Below are 19172 nucleotides of genomic sequence, written 5' to 3'. Positions count from 1 at the left end.
ACCATCGAAAAGAGCAAATTATAACAATAAATTTAAAAACACACCGGATTTGCGTCAAATTTATTCGCTTCGCTCGCCAGCGTAGGACACTCCACAGCACTAGAGCAATGTTATTGTACTACAAACGTTTCAAACCACACAAGATACAACAAAAAAGAACATTCATTTGCGTTCTGACAAAACTTATGACGTGATTTTTACGCAAAATTATTTTGTTACATTTGCTTTAACTTCTGTACTATAGGTAACTTTTGCTTCCACGTATACAAACAACAGCTTCACACTGCTATATCGAAAAGCGCTCGCTATTTGTTGATTAGGCCACTTCAAAACGTAAAGAAAAACACATAATAATGGGCTGTATACAACGTGCAATAACAGAACTTTGAGCAAGTGCTTTTCTGCAAGTCTTAAGTTTATGCAGAAAAAAATTACACCCGTACAGTTAAGGGCACAGAAGGGGGGTAAGGATAACTGAGTTTCCTGAAACACGAAAAATAACGAACAAATTTTGGAGGTATGTGTACAAGTGAAGGGATGTTGTACAATTGCTACCATGCTTCTATATTAAAGATTTTTGATTCATTTCCACAAACGCTCATATACAGTTATGTAATAATAATCAATCGCTGTTTTTTTACACCTGCGCCTCTAACAAAACATAAATGGTAACATCTGAAAAATGTAAGATGTCACATTTAACGTAAGTGAAATTCAAATTTAATGAATAATTGTCTCGACAAAAGGAAACAAATCGACGTTGAAAAAATTGAAACCAAGACGCTCATTTGAAAATAAATCGGTATCCGTTTTTTTTAGCAACACAAGGTTGCAGACACAAATTAGTTTTTTGCCATGAGTGGAAACTAAACACGATTGATGCACGACGATGTTTGCAGCAAGCTTTGGAAGCACGATATTTAACTAATGGAAAAATGACGACGGAAGACCAACGCTATGTTTCATCGCAATGTAAGGGTAACTGTTAATGATTGTGGTAAAGATTAATTACAGTATGTCTGAAGTCGATTGAACGAAACCACCACACAAAATGTATATAAATATTTGTACACGCCATCACTAAATATTCAAGTTTTGACGCAAAATTTACAATATGCACACCAAGGATATTAACACCACTGGCGCACGCGATATAATTTAATAGGCACGTTGTACTATTGACGCTTACTAAGTAAAGGCACTTGATTGATTCAAAAGGCATTAGTTCACTTGAGCTAAAGACATGTCCCTAACACTTAAGAATATGAATTTTATGGTTTGTTCTGAAGGTCATGTTCAGGTTGTTTTTATGTATTTTTGTAATCTGTAGTCTATGTAGTTTTTGGAGCGTGTGTAATAAAAAAAGTTGATACAATTTTAAATTTGCTTTTGCTGGATGCCAACAAGCTATTTTGATGGTTTTCTAAAGCAGCTATACACAAAATACATGTGAATGTCAAGATGGGGTCAAACATGACTATGACTTTTCTTTCTCTTCTACTCTACAGTAGTTATTTGCTCTACAACTCCGTCTTGGCTCCCTTTTCGCTCATGAAGTCAACGAAGTCGGGTTCCTGTTCAAACCGGTTTGAACCGGATCGAGAGCAAAGCGGAGCGTCCACGACCAGAGCACAAAGCAACCCGACGAGTTGTTTGTCGCCAACACCGAAAAAACATTGAAAAAATGGAACACGTGGTTAGTTTGGTGAAGACAGCTTCTACAAATAACTATATGTGCTATTATTATAAAAATACGTTGCACTAAGATACATTTTTTATAGCTGCTTTCAAGTTGCCTTTGGCTTGTAACAATACAAACAACAAGGTAACGTTTTAAGGGCCATATAGTTAAGGATATAATTTTGCAAAGGCTAACTATAATATGATATTCGCCAACTATTATGAGAATTTATATTTGTCTTGTAAAAATTGAGTAACCGTTTTGAGGCAATCGTGCGAAAGTTGTGTCAGAAATCCAGTGAAATTTAACAGTATTCCAAGTCAATAAAATTACAACAACCAATCGTTACATCTTAATCACATCGAAATACTCAAGCATGTCACTCATTTCCGACAAAAGGAGTCATCATATTTCATATTTACCAACAAAGATATTAGTTTGATGCTGTTGGCTACGTTTCTACAACTATCACTATTACAGTGCATATCATACCTCACGACCGCCTTGGTATTTCATAGGATTTTTGCCGTACGACAAGTAGTAGAAGGTTGGGTAACCTTTGACCTCAAAGGTTTCGCATGTTTCTTTACTGGCCGTACAGTCTACTGCTCCGAACACCACCTGGAGGAAGGAAATTTTAAATTAGCCTGACACTTGGGCCAACTTCGTCACTGGCAGCACGTGGAAAAAAATTAAAGGCAATTGTTGCTGTTGTGTAGTAAATACGCAAGGGAGATATTTAGAATCACATACAATGTATGACCGTAAGTTATGGTGTGAGAAACGAATTCTTTGAACAAAAATCGCACCTTTTTGTCATCGGCAAACTTGGCCGCAGCGTTTTGATAATGTGGCTTTGCTTTCTTGCAATGTCCACACCCTGCAAAACAAGTCAACATTTGTTTTGGTTAATGCGTCGTACTAATTTCAATATTATACATAAGAACTACAAATTGACGGCATTGCACACTGCGCTGGAGCGATCCTAGTTATTTCGCATAGATCATAAAGTACAACAATGCAGGCAAGCTGGATTAATGCCACATATATCATGAAGTACCTGGTTGTAAGAAACAATTTAATAGATAACGAACATGCCCGAAAAATGGAAATAACGGTAGTGAGCCTTTACTCCCATTTAAAACAGAAAAAATGCGCAATATCTTGCTCCGCACTACATTACGTAATGAGCAAAGAAACTATTGGTCGTAAAAACGCCTTTTTTAGAAAATACCATGTCCATATCGGGCTAATATCAAACAGCTTACATGGGGCGTAGAACATAATGAGGGCGTGCTTCTTCTTCTTCACACTTCCCTTGAATGACGTATCGTCATAATGTGCTACGTCACTCTCCACCTCACTCCATGCCTTCTCAGGGGGCGGGGGTGGCTTTGCGCTAAAATATGAGTTTTATACATTTAGGGGAACTTACAGCGGCTTTAGTCCTTTACATATGCGGAAACCAAGGTATTACGATTGTAATTTGGGATGCATAGATAGAGCAAAAAGGCTTAAAAACAACTCTCGAGAAGTTAAGAGATTGGGTCGGTGGTCGCAACCTCTTACAAGAACACGAAATTCACTATTTTGTTTTGTTTGGCCATGAAACAACGTCACAATTACGTGGTAAATCCAACGAGAAAACACGCAAACTAATAACCGACGTCCTTAACCATGTACTAGTTATAACCAACAAAAAACATGCATTTTAGTTGTACTTATACATAGTAGCAAGGCTTCCGCCTTTTTCAAATGTTCTAAACGCGTATCGATTTAGTCTCAGCTTCGAAATTAAATTTTCAATTGACGCCAAGCATTGGATACAAATGATCAATGGCACTCAAGGGCATTTAGCTTCTCGTCACTTAACACAAAATCCGTCAACAAGTGATGATACGAACCATATGTGCGTCTCGTACAAGTTACATACAAATGTACTTGATTAAAAAATGAACAATTTTTTTCGTCACTAAGTTACTGTTAAACAATGGTGCTTTCGGTGTTAAACCAAAATTACACAGTTAGTTTTTTGATGCGAAAGCAAGAGAAACTAGGATTCCTACTCTTTGATATATTCGATGATTCCGTCTTTGCTTCTGGTGAAAGCGGACGAGGCGTCGTATTTTTGTTCCCCGTTTTCAAAGTAAATTATCGTTGGATAACCTTTGACCTACAAATAAATAATAACGATTATCACAATCAACTGTTTTGGCACAAAAGGCAAAGGCCCTGAAAACAAGGGACGGAATGGTAAAAAACAGCCTATAATTTATAATTCGAATGACAATATTTTAAAGTAACTAAATTAAAGGATGAACTGTCATAAAAGCCGTTCAACAGTTTTAGTCAAATACTATGCCAATATTAATCAGCCAGTAAGCGATCCATCAAACAGAAAAGAGGAAACAGCAGAACTGCCTGAGAAATTAGCATCGACCTGGGAGGGAAATTCCAATCTAATCTGCGTTTATTTGATAGTAAGCGATTTTACGCTCCGGTATTACTAAACGTACGTTGAAACGGTCGCCAATTTCCTTGTATTTCGTTGCATCCAATGCAGCAAGCATTTCAGGTGCTTCCTCTTCTTTAAGTTGTGCGGCTGCCAAATCCCAATCCGGCTTCAATCGCTTGCAATGACCGCACCCTTAGAAATACATGACAAATAGTGTAACTCGAGGACACATAAGAGCAATAATTGACGCACATTGGGAATATATGAGTACAGTTCTAGAGTACTGTGCATGGGTGATTCAAGTAATAAATTAATTTAAAATCGCTACAAAACCATGATTTTATTTACAAAAGTTTTTTTATTTAGAAGGTCACATAAACTAAACGTGTAAATTACTGGTGGGATTTCTTTGCTAGAAGGCGATCTGCTTCAGTAGTCAAATATACATTAAAGGAATGCCGAAATTGCGCATTTTAACAAGCAAGTTACTACAGCATTATTGAAAAGTTATGAATGTGATGCAGACGTATAACGAACCAGGGTTTCGAAAAGTTCAGACAAAAGAACGTTTAGACAAATAAAAAGTACAACAAGGTATCTTCTACTGATCCATACCAGGTTGTGACGAAAGTTATGGCGGGCGTGTTAGTTTAGGATGCGTTCTAAATTATTATCGTCTCGGTAATGATTTTGGAACCACTGACAACATTGTATGATCCCTACAGGCGCGGAAATGTTCGTAAACAAGTAAATGTGCTGTTAAAATGTGCACCACATCTAAATACTCGTAGTTAATTTACATTTGCGAATAAGATTTGGTCATTAATTCTAAGAGAATCTGGCCTTTCATTAGGCGTTGTCTGTGACAGCAATTCACGGCAAATGTAATGTATTTCAATGGAGCAACAAACCTCTGATTGATGTCAGCAGATTTATAAGAAAATGTATTTAAATCAGAGACAAGTTGCTTCATTATTAAACATAATTCCGCCATTTAATTATTATAGTTTTCACTTACATGGCGCATAGAAAAAGACCATCACTTTCTCGTTTTCAGCAATGAACGAATCGAAGTTGTCTGCCGTAAGATGGTGGACGTCATTTTCGCTGTCTGCCCATTCCACTTCTGGCTCTTTAGGCTTTGGCGCCTGAGGACTACATCGAGCACAGAATATTATCAATGTGATCATGTGATAAACTATAGGTGTTTAATTAATTACGGTGATTACATTAAAGCCGTTCTTCCGACACAAATAAACGTATACTTTTATTCACTGGCGTTTCGCCTGCTATTAAATTGGGCTTCATTAGAGTTACGTTTAATTGTGCCAGAAGAACAGAATAATTAAAACACAATATGGCAACAGGAACACAATAATTATGGTGAGTTGGTTCAACAAACATTTACGGATAACAAGGTTTAATTTGGAAATATTGACAGAAGTTGAAAGAAACCAATGGAAATAGAAATAAGTTAACCTGTGGCTAATTTCTAGTGTCTATTGCGTTGCGATAGTAATATTATTTGTTTTATTCTAAAAATATTTGCTGCCTAACGCAAATATATAATAAATAACTTAAAATACAAGTAGAAAAAAAAACACTTACTCATCAAGCCAGTCAATCAGTTCCTGCTTTGTGTGACCTCCTGAGTATTCAAACTTCTGCTTTCCATCACTGGTCAACAACTTGTGTTAGTATTTGGGTACAAACTTACAATTTTCAAAGTGCAACTTTGCTTTTCTAGCACAGGACTGTTTAAAAGACTGATTTTATTTTTTTTAAATTCATGAGCTTTCGTGAGATCCTCTCACTTCAACAGGTGTAAATAAAATACAGATATGGTTTATTATATAATATTCAAAGTGTAAATTCTTACTCAAAGTATAGTGTTTTTGGGAACCCAGTGATGTTGAATCGTTCGCGGATGGTCATGGAGTCTTTGTTTCCTTGGGCATCAATGCCAGCCATAATCTGCAATAGTGTGTATTGCAATAAGGATACAAAATATAAGCTCCCAAAAGTACAATAAAGTGTCAACGTAAAAACTAAAAAAAAAACTGTTTTTTTATAAATTCTAATACTACTAGATCCTTACAAAAAATATTTTTTTACAGCAAATCGTTTTAATTTTTGAGACACGGCGGTGAAACTTACAACATCTCCTTTTTTCTCAGTAGCAGCTTCAGCAAAAACTGGTTTAAAACGCTTGCAGAATCCACACCCTGCATAAATTTATCTGATAAAACTTGTTCATTGTATAAAAATAGAATACTTTTATTGTGACATGCAGCGGAATAAGTAGATAACCAAGCATAGTGTAACTTACATGGGGCATAGAACATCACCAACATTGGCTTATTTTTATTGATCAGCTTGTTCAGTTGCTTTTCTGATTCAATGTGAACAACATCTTTAGCATCTTCCTCCTCTTCCCATGGGCCGTCAGATTTCGGGTCAAGCAGGAAAGCTTTCATAGACTGCCAATTTTAAAACACTGTATTTAAGTGGTGATATAAATAGTGTCCCAAGGCAATTTCTTGTTTTGGTAAATACGTTTTGAATAGATATCTAGTGAAGTCATTTTGTTCCATGATGACAAGCATGCACATATCATGAACCAAACCTACATTTGAGCATACTGCTATTATTTTTTTGCTGCCAGGCATACTAATTAATCAGAATTGTTCTTCTGGTACTTAAGTTTCTAAAGTTGCCACAAGAACAATTCTGATTAATTACATTTTCTGAGTGCCAGAAGAACAATTCTGATTAATTAGTATGCCTGGCAGCAAAAAGAAGAAAAAAAATTACATTTGAGCATTTACAAACTTACTTTAACTGTGAATCTACGTTCATAAATTGAACTGAATTCTCCATCTTTGTAATGTTGAAGTTGCACTGGGGTTGGAGATGCTTTTTGTTTTTTGCAAAGCTGAAAGGAATAGAACTGAGTGGTATCGCGGGCAATTAACATTTACCAAAACTAAACACAACAAAATACCTTCTTGCCCTCTTTAGTGCTACAATCAACCCATGCCAAGGTAGCCGTTCCTTTCATTTCAGTTGCTGTATCACCGTAAATATCAAACATTTTGGTGGCAGCAGTTGCTGTTGAAAGAAGTTACGAAAACTTAGAATAAAAACAAATTTTGTACAATTTCATTATACCATCTGCAGCAAACATGACCATAATGTTTGTTTTCGTTCTTAAAAGTTTTTTAAACGATTTTACGTCATCGACTTTCTGTATCCATTTTGTATTTTCGTTCTTCTTTGCTTCAATACAAGTGGAGACAACAAACACCTGCATGTTACACATGTAAAATTAGGCTCATATGTAAGCAGAAAACTATTGCAAAAAAATTTTAATGTAAACTTTGCAAAATTAGACTTTCAAAAAATATTGAACCACCTTGTTTTGTAAAGTTAACTTTGTCGATGATATGCTATAGTACAAGGTATATACTTATTAAAATTGTACACCAAAATATCTTACTACTTACCAGTAGTCCAAAGACCACGCTATGCAACACTCTCATTTCCAGAAATCTAAAACCCTATACAGTTTACAATCCCTGCAAACATGAAACTCTATATGTACTATTTTGAAATAGTTGTATGGTGGATATACAGGTTATGTATAACTTACAAAACGGCACAGAAAACTGGTGCAACAAAAAAAAGAACACTATACGTTCCGTTGCTCAATGATTTGGTTCAGCCGGTGAAACTTAGTGGACACGAAGAATCAGTCAACCGTGTACTTCCAGGTTGGGCGACACGTGTTTTCCCACGACATAGATTAAAAGCAGCCACACATAAAACAACGTTGAATTGACTTAGAAATCTTGGTGAATAATATGGCAAATCACACAAAAAATGAGCAAGAAATTGACATTTCCAACGTGCACGAAAATATTACATAAGTTATATAATTCTTAAATGGGCGATAATCGCATTCCTTTTGCTTTCCGCCCCAGATATTATGCAAAAACGGGTACGTCTCCATTTGACCACATATCCCGAGTGGACATACATTCAAACCTTCAGCAGACACCCACGACAAGGGGTTGCAGTAGGTGGGTCACATCGGCGGCACAACTTTATTTGTGGAAGTCTGCAAACATTGATCGATTATACCCATGCAGTGGTCTGGACAACCAAACTTCGAACGCTAGGTTGATTGTGTGCGGCGCAAATATTTATGTTCTTTTCTTTGCCAATTTGCGAACTGCTACTTGCTCAGTGGTCTTTTTATATGGAGAAGACGCAGGCCTAATGAGAGAGAAGGACAAATAACGCCTTTGGGCATAAGGCAAACAACAGTTTCTCGTTGCGAAGAGGGCAGTAAGTTTTTGTTTTAAAAATTTCTTCGATTCTCCTACGTAGCATTGGATATTTTGCAGATGTTGTTGTTCAGACATTTAGTTATATTGATACTTTCATTTATCTCACGTTTCGTCTACCATACGGTCATAACTCTAATTAGGCTTACGGTACGGTTGACGAAACGTAGGTGCAATATTAACAGATACTTAATTGCAGAAAACAGCTCTCAAAAAGTAACATATAGCAGCTAATACTACTGCAATTTTGTTTCTAAAATGGCTTGCAAAGTCAATCAAGCAGCACTGAATTTGCTATTGCTTGTTTTCTGCACGGGATTTTGTAGCTCAAGCAAGCTGCTCTTGATTGTATTCGATGGTACAAGGTAAGATGTCATTGTCGACCAAAACTATAGTGGATCTGATTTGCCGCAAACTAATAAACTTTTGAAACGTAAAAACCTCTCAAGCCGTGGTTTAAGCTACTGTCTTTTCTCGGGCAAAACATTAGAAAAAAGTAAAATGGTGATGTGCATAAATGGCGTCATGCCATCTTGCAAGTTTTTGACAAAAAATCAGCAGGAAACGTGGCGGATAGGAAATGATGTACGCGACTGTTTGGAAGTAAACTTATACTTACCATCACACCATTGTATTGAAACGCGCGACTCGGGTTTTCGAAATAACTGTATAACCCCTCATGTTATGCAACGATATATATATTATTAATTAAGCAAGGTTTTATCAGACATGATTATGCCGGACATGAAGGTCAAATTTCCGCCTTCAAGTATTTGCAGGAAAACGGTGTCCGAGCAAAATACATTAGACCTCCCTTTCCAACTTACACAGGACCATGCCACACAACTTTGGCAACAGGTAACGAATTAGTGTTGACAGTTTTGCTGACAATGGGCAAAAGTTTGTTCACGCGTTCTACATGAGTGATTAGCACCAACAGCTGTTGTAAAGATGCGAAAGAAGCTGGGCTATCATTTTAGCTGTAGCTGGACAAATTTGTAATCAGTCCGTTTACCAGGTGGTACCGAAGAATCGGTCCTCCCTTGTCGGGCATCCAAAATAAATCACAAAGAGTGATGGTCGATGATTTCCCCCATCACGAAATTTAGGCAAATTACACATAACAAATAACACATAAAACAACAACAAACTTTGTGCCAGTGACATAACAGCATGAACTGGATGCACTAATTCCCAACCGGTGGTATGCGTACCCTAATGGTAGGCGACGGCATTCCAGGTGGTACGCGTGCACCATTTCGTAATTTGCGAATTTAAGAAAGTGATTTCGGAATATTTGTTACTTCATCCCCTAGGTTACTTTGTAACACTGAACTACGTGGTACGGGTCGAAATTGTTTTACCTCCAAGTGGTACTCAACCACAAAAAGGTTGGGAATCACTGCACATAGTACCTCCACCCTGTGAAATCTCCCCTTTATGGCCGTGAGTGAATATGATCGTTTATTTACGAACAAATACACTTTTGGGGGCAAGATAGCAAAAACTTTAGAACTCCTTTGCATGAAATGTGCTTGTATCCGATTTCCTGTAGGTCTGTACGTCGAATCACACGGAGTTATCACAAACTGCATGATGAATACGAGTGAGCCTCCGCCCGGTTGTGACTATTTTCCAACGTATAAAACAGATTATTGGTGGGACAACGGTGGTGAACCTATTTGGATAACAGCTGTTAAACAGGTTAGGCAAATGTAGAGCTTGCATTTGATGTGCTAAATATACTTGTGCCCACAAATCACTTAGCCAATTAAATAGCACCATGCTGTTGAACAGTGAAATGTTCAAAAAGGCCTCCCTATAGAATATCATTTTATAGCACCATGTTGAACTTGGCATAACAGATGTTTACAGGCAATTTTACGGTATCCATCGTAACTTATTTGACTGCGGCCAGGGTTTAAAAAGTGGAGCACACCATTACCCGGGCAGCTACGCAAAAATTGGAGGTCGCACCGCGACTTTTCGACGACTTATGACGGAAGAAATAGCGAACGGAGAAGAAGACTGGCGAGGTCACGTGGATGAATTTCTGTCATGGTTCACTGAGAACGATCTTGACCTGGTGGTGGCTTACTTCACACACGTAGGTTTTGCGTTTTGAACGAAAATGTTATTTTCACAGAACACTGCATAACATGTTAATACCTTTCCTAGATATAATTTTTAGAACAAAATTTGGCTATGTATTTAAACTTAGGACCTACTCAGTAATCTGAGAGTCTTGCCCTCCGATAGGCATTGTCTTTTTCTGTGTGACAACAAATTACTTTGTAATGTGTATTGATGAAGCAATCTAGCTGGCATATAGGTAGGTTTTGTGATTTTGAATTACCTCGCGTCAACCTTTATTGGTCCCACGGCAGACGGTAAAGTAAACAAATCAATTTTTTTGTGGGTGCTGGACTTCAAAGTCACGTTGATTTATCGATAACTACCATAGCCAGGACTTACTTTTTCAGAATTTGTTCCGTCTATGTTGCGATTTTTTGATGAGTAAATATACGTAAAAATGGCTCCAGACCCAATAAAAAAAAACCGCTCACACATTTTTTTCAGCCGGACAATCTATGCCACACGCACGGACCCTGGTCGTCCTTGATAATAAATGATGTCTTGCCGAAGGTGAATCGCACTATTTTCTATATGTTGGACAAAGTGAAATCATCGGGTTTGTCCGAGGAACTTGACATCATTATTACCAGGTATACAACCTTATATATATATATATACTATACATTCTGACACCATATATTTATTGCAAAGTATTCGACTAAACTTTCATGTGTGCTCACTCGACTGTAAAGTTATGCATTACTAATTGCTCTGTTTTGTTATTGTTACATTGTGAGTCTGTGACAAAGGATTGCATGGTGGGTATTTCCCGTCGACGAAACTTATTATAATAGAAATACAGATATGCGACATTGGACTAATATGAGGTGCCAGCGATTGTTGGCTTTACATTGCTGCAGAAATTACCACGCAAAAAAAGATGTTCCAGATCAATTTATTTGGCATTGTTGCAGCGACCACGGATTGACTGAAGTGGACACGAGCATAAAAGACGAGGATACGATATCTGTGTTAAAGCACGTCAGTATTGAGCAGTTGGATTACTTGTACTGCATGGGAACGAATGGTTTCGTCGAACCAAAGCCCGGAGAGCTTATGAACGTGTATAGACAACTTAAAGGTATTGAATGTCGCAAAAACGATGTAAATTCATAGCATGTGGCAGTGGTAGCAAAATATATGTTCTTCATGACAAATATTGGTAAACTTTCTTTAACAACATGTCTTGTAAATTTAATCAATAGTGAAATAGAATTTATTGAAAATAGTATATGAAACAAATTTCATAGGTGCAGGAAACTTGGGAGTTTACTACTTTAAAGAAGAAAAAGTTAAATGCGGGACATGTTAATATGCTGTGTATATTTAACAGCAACACTAATGATAAACACAGTTGTCTTTGGAATCGCTTAATATGATCAGCATCTAAGCTTTAAACTAACAAATTTCAGATGCAAATTTAAAGATGGACGTTTACCTGAAAGACGAAATGCCGGAAAGGTGGCATTTCAACCATGAAAGAGTGACGTCAATATTCCTTCTTGCCCACAAAGGATACAAACTTTACGAGGCAAGTTACATCAACATATTGCTTACATCTATTCAACAATTAGCGAAATTCGTCCTACGAGAAGGGTTGACTACAGTAATGGGTCTTATCAGTTGTTGATATCTCTCTGCGGCCAAACATCTGAAAATGCAAAGCCATTGATGAATATTTCCGTCCAGGAAACAGTCCAGGTTTATGATCATTGCATAATACAAAAACGGTATTTAAAAAACAGAAGCCGCACGAACGTGTGCGATGACGCAGGTTATTTGCCATGAGGTAGACAAAACACAATAACAGTTATGGACTTCCTTCTATCACAAAAAGTTACGTTTAAATACCGTAACCGAATAGCAAAAACGGACAATCAAATTACAATTAACTGCTGCAATATGAACAACTTTCTCAAGAGGCGATGCAATTTTATACCAAACCCTGGCGTGCCAAATTTAAAAACTAGATGAGCCGAATTTGGGCCGCGGTCTATGGTTCGAACTGGAGGATTACCACCTTTAAACCAGTGATTCCCAACCTTTTTGTGCTTGCGCACCACTTGGAGGGTGAAAAATGACGCGTACCACCTAGTTGAGTGTTACAAAGTAACCTAAGGGATGAAGTTTATATCACATACGATTTTTTAAATTTCGAACTATATCCGCTAATTATAAAACGGTGCTCGCGTACCACCTGAAAGGCCGTCGCGTACCAGCGGTTGGGAAACACTGCTTTAAACACTATCGCATCCACTATCGCATTTAAGTGTGAAATTGCCCAATGTGACGAAGAGTATAGCGGTTTAATAACAACAGAAACGTCCAAATAAAGCGCAAGAGCTTTTATCAAACCACAAAATTGGTGTAATTGTTTTACGTAAACGTACAACATACTTTGCGTTACGTTTCAGATGTTTCCAGGATTCCATAACGAAAAGGGTCAACACGGTTACGACAACAATATAACCGACATGTACGGAATCTATTTCAGTATCGGACCCTCATTTAAGGTTGGTTAGACGAGATCGAATAACAAGGGCTTCAACATGCCAGCAATACGAAGTCACCTGTGATTGCGCATTTTGTTCAAACCCCACCGGGACTCGAACCCTCGAGCAACAAATTGTTTGCATCAAGTTCACAATCGACCTTTGGCAAACATAAAGGAATTTATTGCAGGGATGTCCCTTAGTAAATTACACAACCATGAGTCATTCTACTAACTATTACAAGCGATATTGGCGACCATAGAGTCCGAATTATCAGCATAGCACAGTCTGCAAACCCTATGTGTTTTCCTCCAGAAAAACCTGACAGTGGATGGATTTGACTCCATACATGTTTACTCCTTGATGTCATATCTCCTTGGACTGACCCCCGCGCCAAACAACGGTTCATTGGATGTCCTTGCACCAACACTCGTTCAAGCCGTTGATTTTATGACGCAAGATATAACACCATTTGTACTTACGGCGTTATCTTTTATGGGGCTGTGTTTTGTTGTGTGGCAATTTAAACAAGTTTCTGCTGCCAGATCTACTCCTCAGCCCACTAAAAAATCCGTGTGACCAAACCATCGAAATAATCCTAAGAATTGCTGCACACGAAATGCTTCGAACAAGGAAGAAATTCCGGCTCCCAAGGCGTTGAACTATGGCATTAATCAAATAAAACAATGACGTGGTTACCTGTGATTTAAATGAATAAAAATACGAATGAAAGGGAGAAAATGATTAAAGAAGATTGATGTGCACATGTTTCTGCGTCCTGATTAATATTTACATTTCGATGCCCACAAACAAGTTTTTTTTCGTGATATCGCTAATATGTGTTCGGTTGTGTTGCTGTTGAAACACTCTTCTGTCGAAACATGCTTTTTCATTCATCTGACGTTTCCTCTACCATACAGTCATAAACCTAATTAAGGCTTACGGTATGGTTGGCGAAACGTAGGTGCAATATTAACAGATACTTAATTGCAGAAAACAGCTCTCATAAAGTAACATATAGCAGCTAATACCACTGCAATTTTGTTTCTAAAATGACTTGCAAAGTCAATCAAGCAGCACTGAATTTGATGTTGCTTGTTGTCTGCACGGGATTTTGTAGCTCAAGCAAGCTGCTTTTGGTTGTATTCGATGGTACAAGGTAAGATGTGATTGTCGACCAAAACTATAGTGGATCTGATTTGCCGCAAACAAATAAACTACGTAAAAATCCTCAAGTTGTGGTTTAAGATACTGTCTTTTCGCGGGCAAAACATTAAAAAACAGTAAAATGGTGATGTACATTAATGGCGTCATGCCATCTAGCATTTTTTTGATAAAAACAGCAGGAAACGTGGCGCATAGGAAATGACGTACGCGACTGTTTCGAAGTAAACTTATACTTACCCATCAAACCATTGTATTAAAACGCGCGACTCGGGTTTTCGAAATAACTGTATAACCCCTCATGTTATGCAACGATATATATTATTAATTAAGCAAGGTTTTATCAGACATGATTATGCCGGACATGAAGGTCAAATTTCCGCCTTCAAGTATTTGAAAGAAAACGGTGTCCGAGCAAAGTACATTAGACCTCCCTTTCCAACTTACACAGGACCATGCCACACAACTTTGGCTACAGGTAACGAATTAGTGCTGACAGTTTTGCTGACATTGCGCAAAAGTTTGTTCACGCTTTCTACATGAGTGATTAGCACCAACAGCTGGCGTAAAGATGCGAAAGAAGCTGGGCTATCATTTCAGCTGTAGATGAATATATTTGTAATCAGTCCGTTTACCAGGTGGTACCGAAGAATCGGTCCTCCCTTGTTGGGTATCCAAAATAACTGACAAAGAGTGATGGACGATGATTTCCCCCATCACGAAATTTAGGCAAATTACACATAACAAATAAAACAACGACAAACTTGTGTTATACTAGTGGCATGCGACGGCATTCCAGGTGGTACGCGTGCACCTTTCGTATTTTGCGAATTTATAAAATCGGAAGTGATTTCGAAATATTTGTTACTTCATCCTCTAGATTACTTGGTAACACTGAACTACGTGGTACGGGTCGAAATTGTTTTACCTCCAAGTGGTACGCAACCTTAAAAAGGTTGGGAATCACTGCACATAGTACCTCCACCCTGTAAAATCTCCCCTGGTGGCCGTGAGTGAATATGATCGTTTATTTACGAACAAATACACGTTTGGGGGCAAGGTAGCAAAAACTTTAGAACTCCTTTGCATGAAATGTGCTTGTATCCGATTTCCTGTAGGTATGTACGTCGAATCACACGGAGTTATCACAAACTGCATGATGAATACAAGTGGGCTTTCGCCCGGTTATGACTATTTTCCAACGTATAAAACAGATTATTGGTGGGACAACGGTGGTGAACCTATTTGGATAACAGCTGTTAAACAGGTTAGGCAAACGTATAGCTTGCATTTGATGTGCTAAATATACTTGTGCCAACAAATCACTTAGCCAATTAAATAGCACCATGCTGTTGAACAGTGAAATGTTCAAAAAGGCCTCCCTATAGAATCTCATTTTATAGCACCATGTTGAACTTGGCATAACAGATGTTTACAGGTAGTTTTACGGTATCCATCGTAACTTATTTGACTGCGGCCAGGGTTTAAAAAGTGGAGCACACCATTACCCGGGCAGCTACGCAAAAATTGGAGGTCGCACTGCGACTTTTCGACGACTTATGACGGAAGAAATAGCGAACGGAGAAGAAGACTGGCGAGGTCACGTGGATGAATTTCTGTCATGGTTCACTGAGCACGATCTTGACCTGGTGGTGGCTTACTTCACACTTGTAGGTTTTGCGTTTTGAACGAAAATGTTATTTTCACAGAACACTGCATAACATGTTAATACCTTTCCTAGATATAACTTTTAGGACAAAATTAGGCTATGTGTTTAAACTTAGTTGGACCTCCTCAGTAATCTGAGAGTCTTGCCCTCCGATAGGCATTGTCTTTTTCTGTGTGACAACAAATTACTTTGCGATGTGTATTGATAAAGCAATCTAGCTGGCATATAGGTAGGTTTTGTGATTTTGAATTACCTCGCGTCAACCTTTATTGGTCCCACGGCAGACGGTTAAGTAATCAAATCAATTTTTTTGTGGGTGCTGGACTTCAAAGTCGCGTTGATTTATCGATAACTACCATAGCCAGGACTTACTTTTTCAGAATTTCTTCCGTCTATGTTGCGATTTTTTGATGAGTAAATATACGTAAAAATGGCTCCAGACCCAATAAAAAAAAACCGCTCACACATTTTTTTCAGCCGGACAATCTATGCCACACGCACGGACCCTGGTCGTCCTTGATAATAAATGATGTCTTGCCGAAGGTGAATCGCACTATTTTCTATATGTTGGACAAAGTGAAATCATCGGGTTTGTCCGAGGAACTGGACATCATTATTACCAGGTATAACCTTAATCGGCTTCTGACACCATATATTAGCAAGGTATTTGACAACGTTCTGTAGCATTTGTGTGTAAATGCAGACTAAACTTTCATGTGTACTCACTTAACTGCAAAGTTGTACATCACTGATTGCTCTGTTTTGTTGCTGTTACATTGTGACAGAGGATATCAAGGTGGGTATTTCCCGACGACAAAACTTATTTTAATAGAAATACAGATATGCGGCCTTGGACTAATATCGAGGTATCGGCGTATGTTGGCTTTACATTGCTGCAGAAATTACCACATAAAACAAGATGTTACAGATCGTTTTATTTGGCATTGTTGCAGCGACCACGGAGTGACTGAAGTGGACACGAGCATAAAAGACGAGGATACGATATCTGTATTAAAGCATGTCAGTAATGAGCAGTTGGATTACTTGTACTGCACGGGAACGAATGGTTTCGTCGAACCAAAGCCCGGAGAGCTTATGAACGTGTATAGACAACTTAAAGGTATTGAATGTCGCAAAAAAACGATGTATATTCATAGCATGTGGCAGTGGTAGCATTATATATGTTCTACATGACAAATATTGGTAAACTTTTATCAATAACATGTCTTGTAAAATAAATTATAGGTGCAATAGAATTTAACCAAAATAGTATATGAAACAAATTTCATATGTGCACAAACATGGGAGTTTACTACTTCAAAGAATGCACACAGTTGTGTTTGAAATTGCTTAATATGATTAACATCTTAGCTTTAAAATAACAAATTTCAGATGCAAATTTAAAGATGGACGTTTACCTAAAAGACGAAATGCCGGAAAGGTGGCATTTCAAACACGAAAGAGTGACGTCAATATTCCTTCTTGCACACAAAGGATACAAACTTTATGAGGTGAGATGCATCAACATATTGCTTACATCTAGGAGAGTCTTACGACCATTCCACAAACAGCGAAATTTGTTCTGCGAGAAGGGTTGACTACAGTAATGGGTCTTACCAGTTGTTGATATCCCGAACATCTGAAAATGCAAAGCCATTAATGAATATTTCCTCAAGATTCCCAGCAGTCCAGGTTTAAGACCATTGCATAATACAAAAACAGAAGCCACACGAACGTTGGCGATGAAAGAAAAAACAAGTTATTTGCTATAAGGCAGTAAAAAAGTGTTCACACAATAACAGTTATGGATTTTCTTCTATCAGCAAAGGTTACGTTCAAATACCGTAACCGAATAGCAAAAGCGGACAATCAAATTACAATAAACTGCTGCAATACGAACAACTTCCTCAAGAGGCGATGCAATTTTAAAAACTAGATAAGCCAAATTTGTGCCGCGGTCTATGGTCTGAACTGGAGGATTACATCCTTTAAACCAGTGATACTCAACCTTTTTGTGCTTGCGTACCACTTGGAGGGGAAAAATGACGCGTACCACCTAGTTGAGTGTTACAAAGTAACCTAGGGGATGAAGTAACAAACATTTTAAGATCACTTACTATTTTTTAAATTCGAATTATATCCGGAAAGGTGCTCGCGTACCACCTGAAATCTCGTCGCGTACCACCAGTGGGAAACACTGCTTTAAACACTTGACCAGTAATATGCCAAAATATATTTATTTACAAATATCGCATCCAATTTAAGTGTGGAATTGCCTAATGTGATGAAATAGAGTCTAATACACGATAATGAAAACATTTTTAGCGACACTGCAGACTTTTCCTTCATAGCGTTTCAATAACAACAGAAACATCCATATGAATCGCAACAGCTTTCATTAAAACTACAAAATTGGGGAAATCGTTTTAGCACAAAACGTACAATATACTTTGCGATATGTTTCAGATGTTTCCAGGATTCCATGACGAAAAGGGTCAACACGGTTACGACAATAATATAACCGACATGTACGGAATCTATTTCAGTATCGGACCCTCATTTAAGGTTGGTTAGACGAGATCAAATAACATGGGCTGCAACATGCAAGCAATACGAAGTCACCTGTGGTTGCGCAATTTGTTCAAACCCCACCGGGACTCAAACCCACGAGCAACAAATTGCTTGCATCAAGTTTACAATCGTCCTATGATAAAAATAAAGGATTTTTTTGCAGAGATGTGCCTCAGTAAATTAAATGTCTTTAAATATTGCCTAAAGCAACCATGCGTCATTCTACTAAATATTACAAACGATTTTGGCGATCATAGAGTCCAAATCACAAGCGCTACATCGTCAGCAAACCCTATATGTTTTTCTGCAGAAAAACCTGACAGTGGATGGATTTGACTCCATACATGTTTACTCCTTGATGTCATACCTCCTTGGACTGACCCCCGCCCCAAACAACGGTTCATTGGATGTCCTTGCACCAACACTCGTTCAAGCCGTTGATTTTATGGCGCAAGATATAACACCAGTTGTACTTATGGCGTTATCTTTTATGGGGTTGTGTTTTGCTGTGTGGCAATTTAAACAAGTTTCTGCTGCCAGATCTACTCCTCAGCCCACTAAAAAATCCGTGTGACCAAACCATCGAAATAATCCTAAGAATTGCTGCACACGAAATGCTTCGAACAAGGAGGAAATTCCGGCTCCCAAGGCGTTG

At 38.0% G+C, this 19172-nt stretch overlaps 3 protein-coding genes across 3 annotated transcripts; 2 read left to right on the top strand and 1 right to left on the bottom strand.

The window, feature by feature from the left end:
- Positions 1-43: 43 nt before the first annotated feature.
- On the bottom strand, positions 44-7716 carry LOC145908124 (protein disulfide-isomerase A5-like). The gene is made up of 15 exons (XM_082995316.1): positions 7643-7716; positions 7308-7443; positions 7141-7247; positions 6973-7071; positions 6466-6616; positions 6294-6361; positions 6016-6110; positions 5745-5813; positions 5155-5291; positions 4198-4328; positions 3748-3854; positions 2950-3080; positions 2491-2561; positions 2174-2302; positions 44-1574 (listed from the first exon to the last, which is right to left on the bottom strand). The coding sequence occupies exons 1-15, from the start codon at positions 7676-7678 to the stop codon at positions 1521-1523; spliced, it is 1521 nt and encodes a 506-aa protein (XP_082851442.1). The 5' UTR covers positions 7679-7716; the 3' UTR covers positions 44-1520.
- Positions 7717-8690: 974 nt separating this feature from the next.
- LOC145908729 (ectonucleotide pyrophosphatase/phosphodiesterase family member 7-like) lies at positions 8691-13776 on the top strand. Its single transcript, XM_082996058.1, has 9 exons — positions 8691-8850; positions 9213-9343; positions 10041-10189; positions 10404-10592; positions 11066-11211; positions 11536-11702; positions 12034-12152; positions 13036-13134; positions 13429-13776. The coding sequence occupies exons 1-9, from the start codon at positions 8744-8746 to the stop codon at positions 13690-13692; spliced, it is 1371 nt and encodes a 456-aa protein (XP_082852184.1). The 5' UTR covers positions 8691-8743; the 3' UTR covers positions 13693-13776.
- Positions 13777-14165: 389 nt separating this feature from the next.
- LOC145909312 (ectonucleotide pyrophosphatase/phosphodiesterase family member 7-like) lies at positions 14166-19091 on the top strand. Its single transcript, XM_082996706.1, has 9 exons — positions 14166-14272; positions 14625-14755; positions 15396-15544; positions 15759-15947; positions 16424-16569; positions 16900-17066; positions 17339-17457; positions 18413-18511; positions 18828-19091. The coding sequence occupies exons 1-9, from the start codon at positions 14166-14168 to the stop codon at positions 19089-19091; spliced, it is 1371 nt and encodes a 456-aa protein (XP_082852832.1).
- Positions 19092-19172: the final 81 nt, after the last annotated feature.

This window comes from Ascidia mentula, chromosome 7 (genome assembly GCF_947561715.1).
Source record: "Ascidia mentula chromosome 7, kaAscMent1.1, whole genome shotgun sequence".
In the NCBI taxonomy this organism is placed as follows: Eukaryota; Metazoa; Chordata; class Ascidiacea; order Phlebobranchia; family Ascidiidae; genus Ascidia; species Ascidia mentula.
This window is presented reverse-complemented; position numbering and strand designations above follow the sequence as displayed.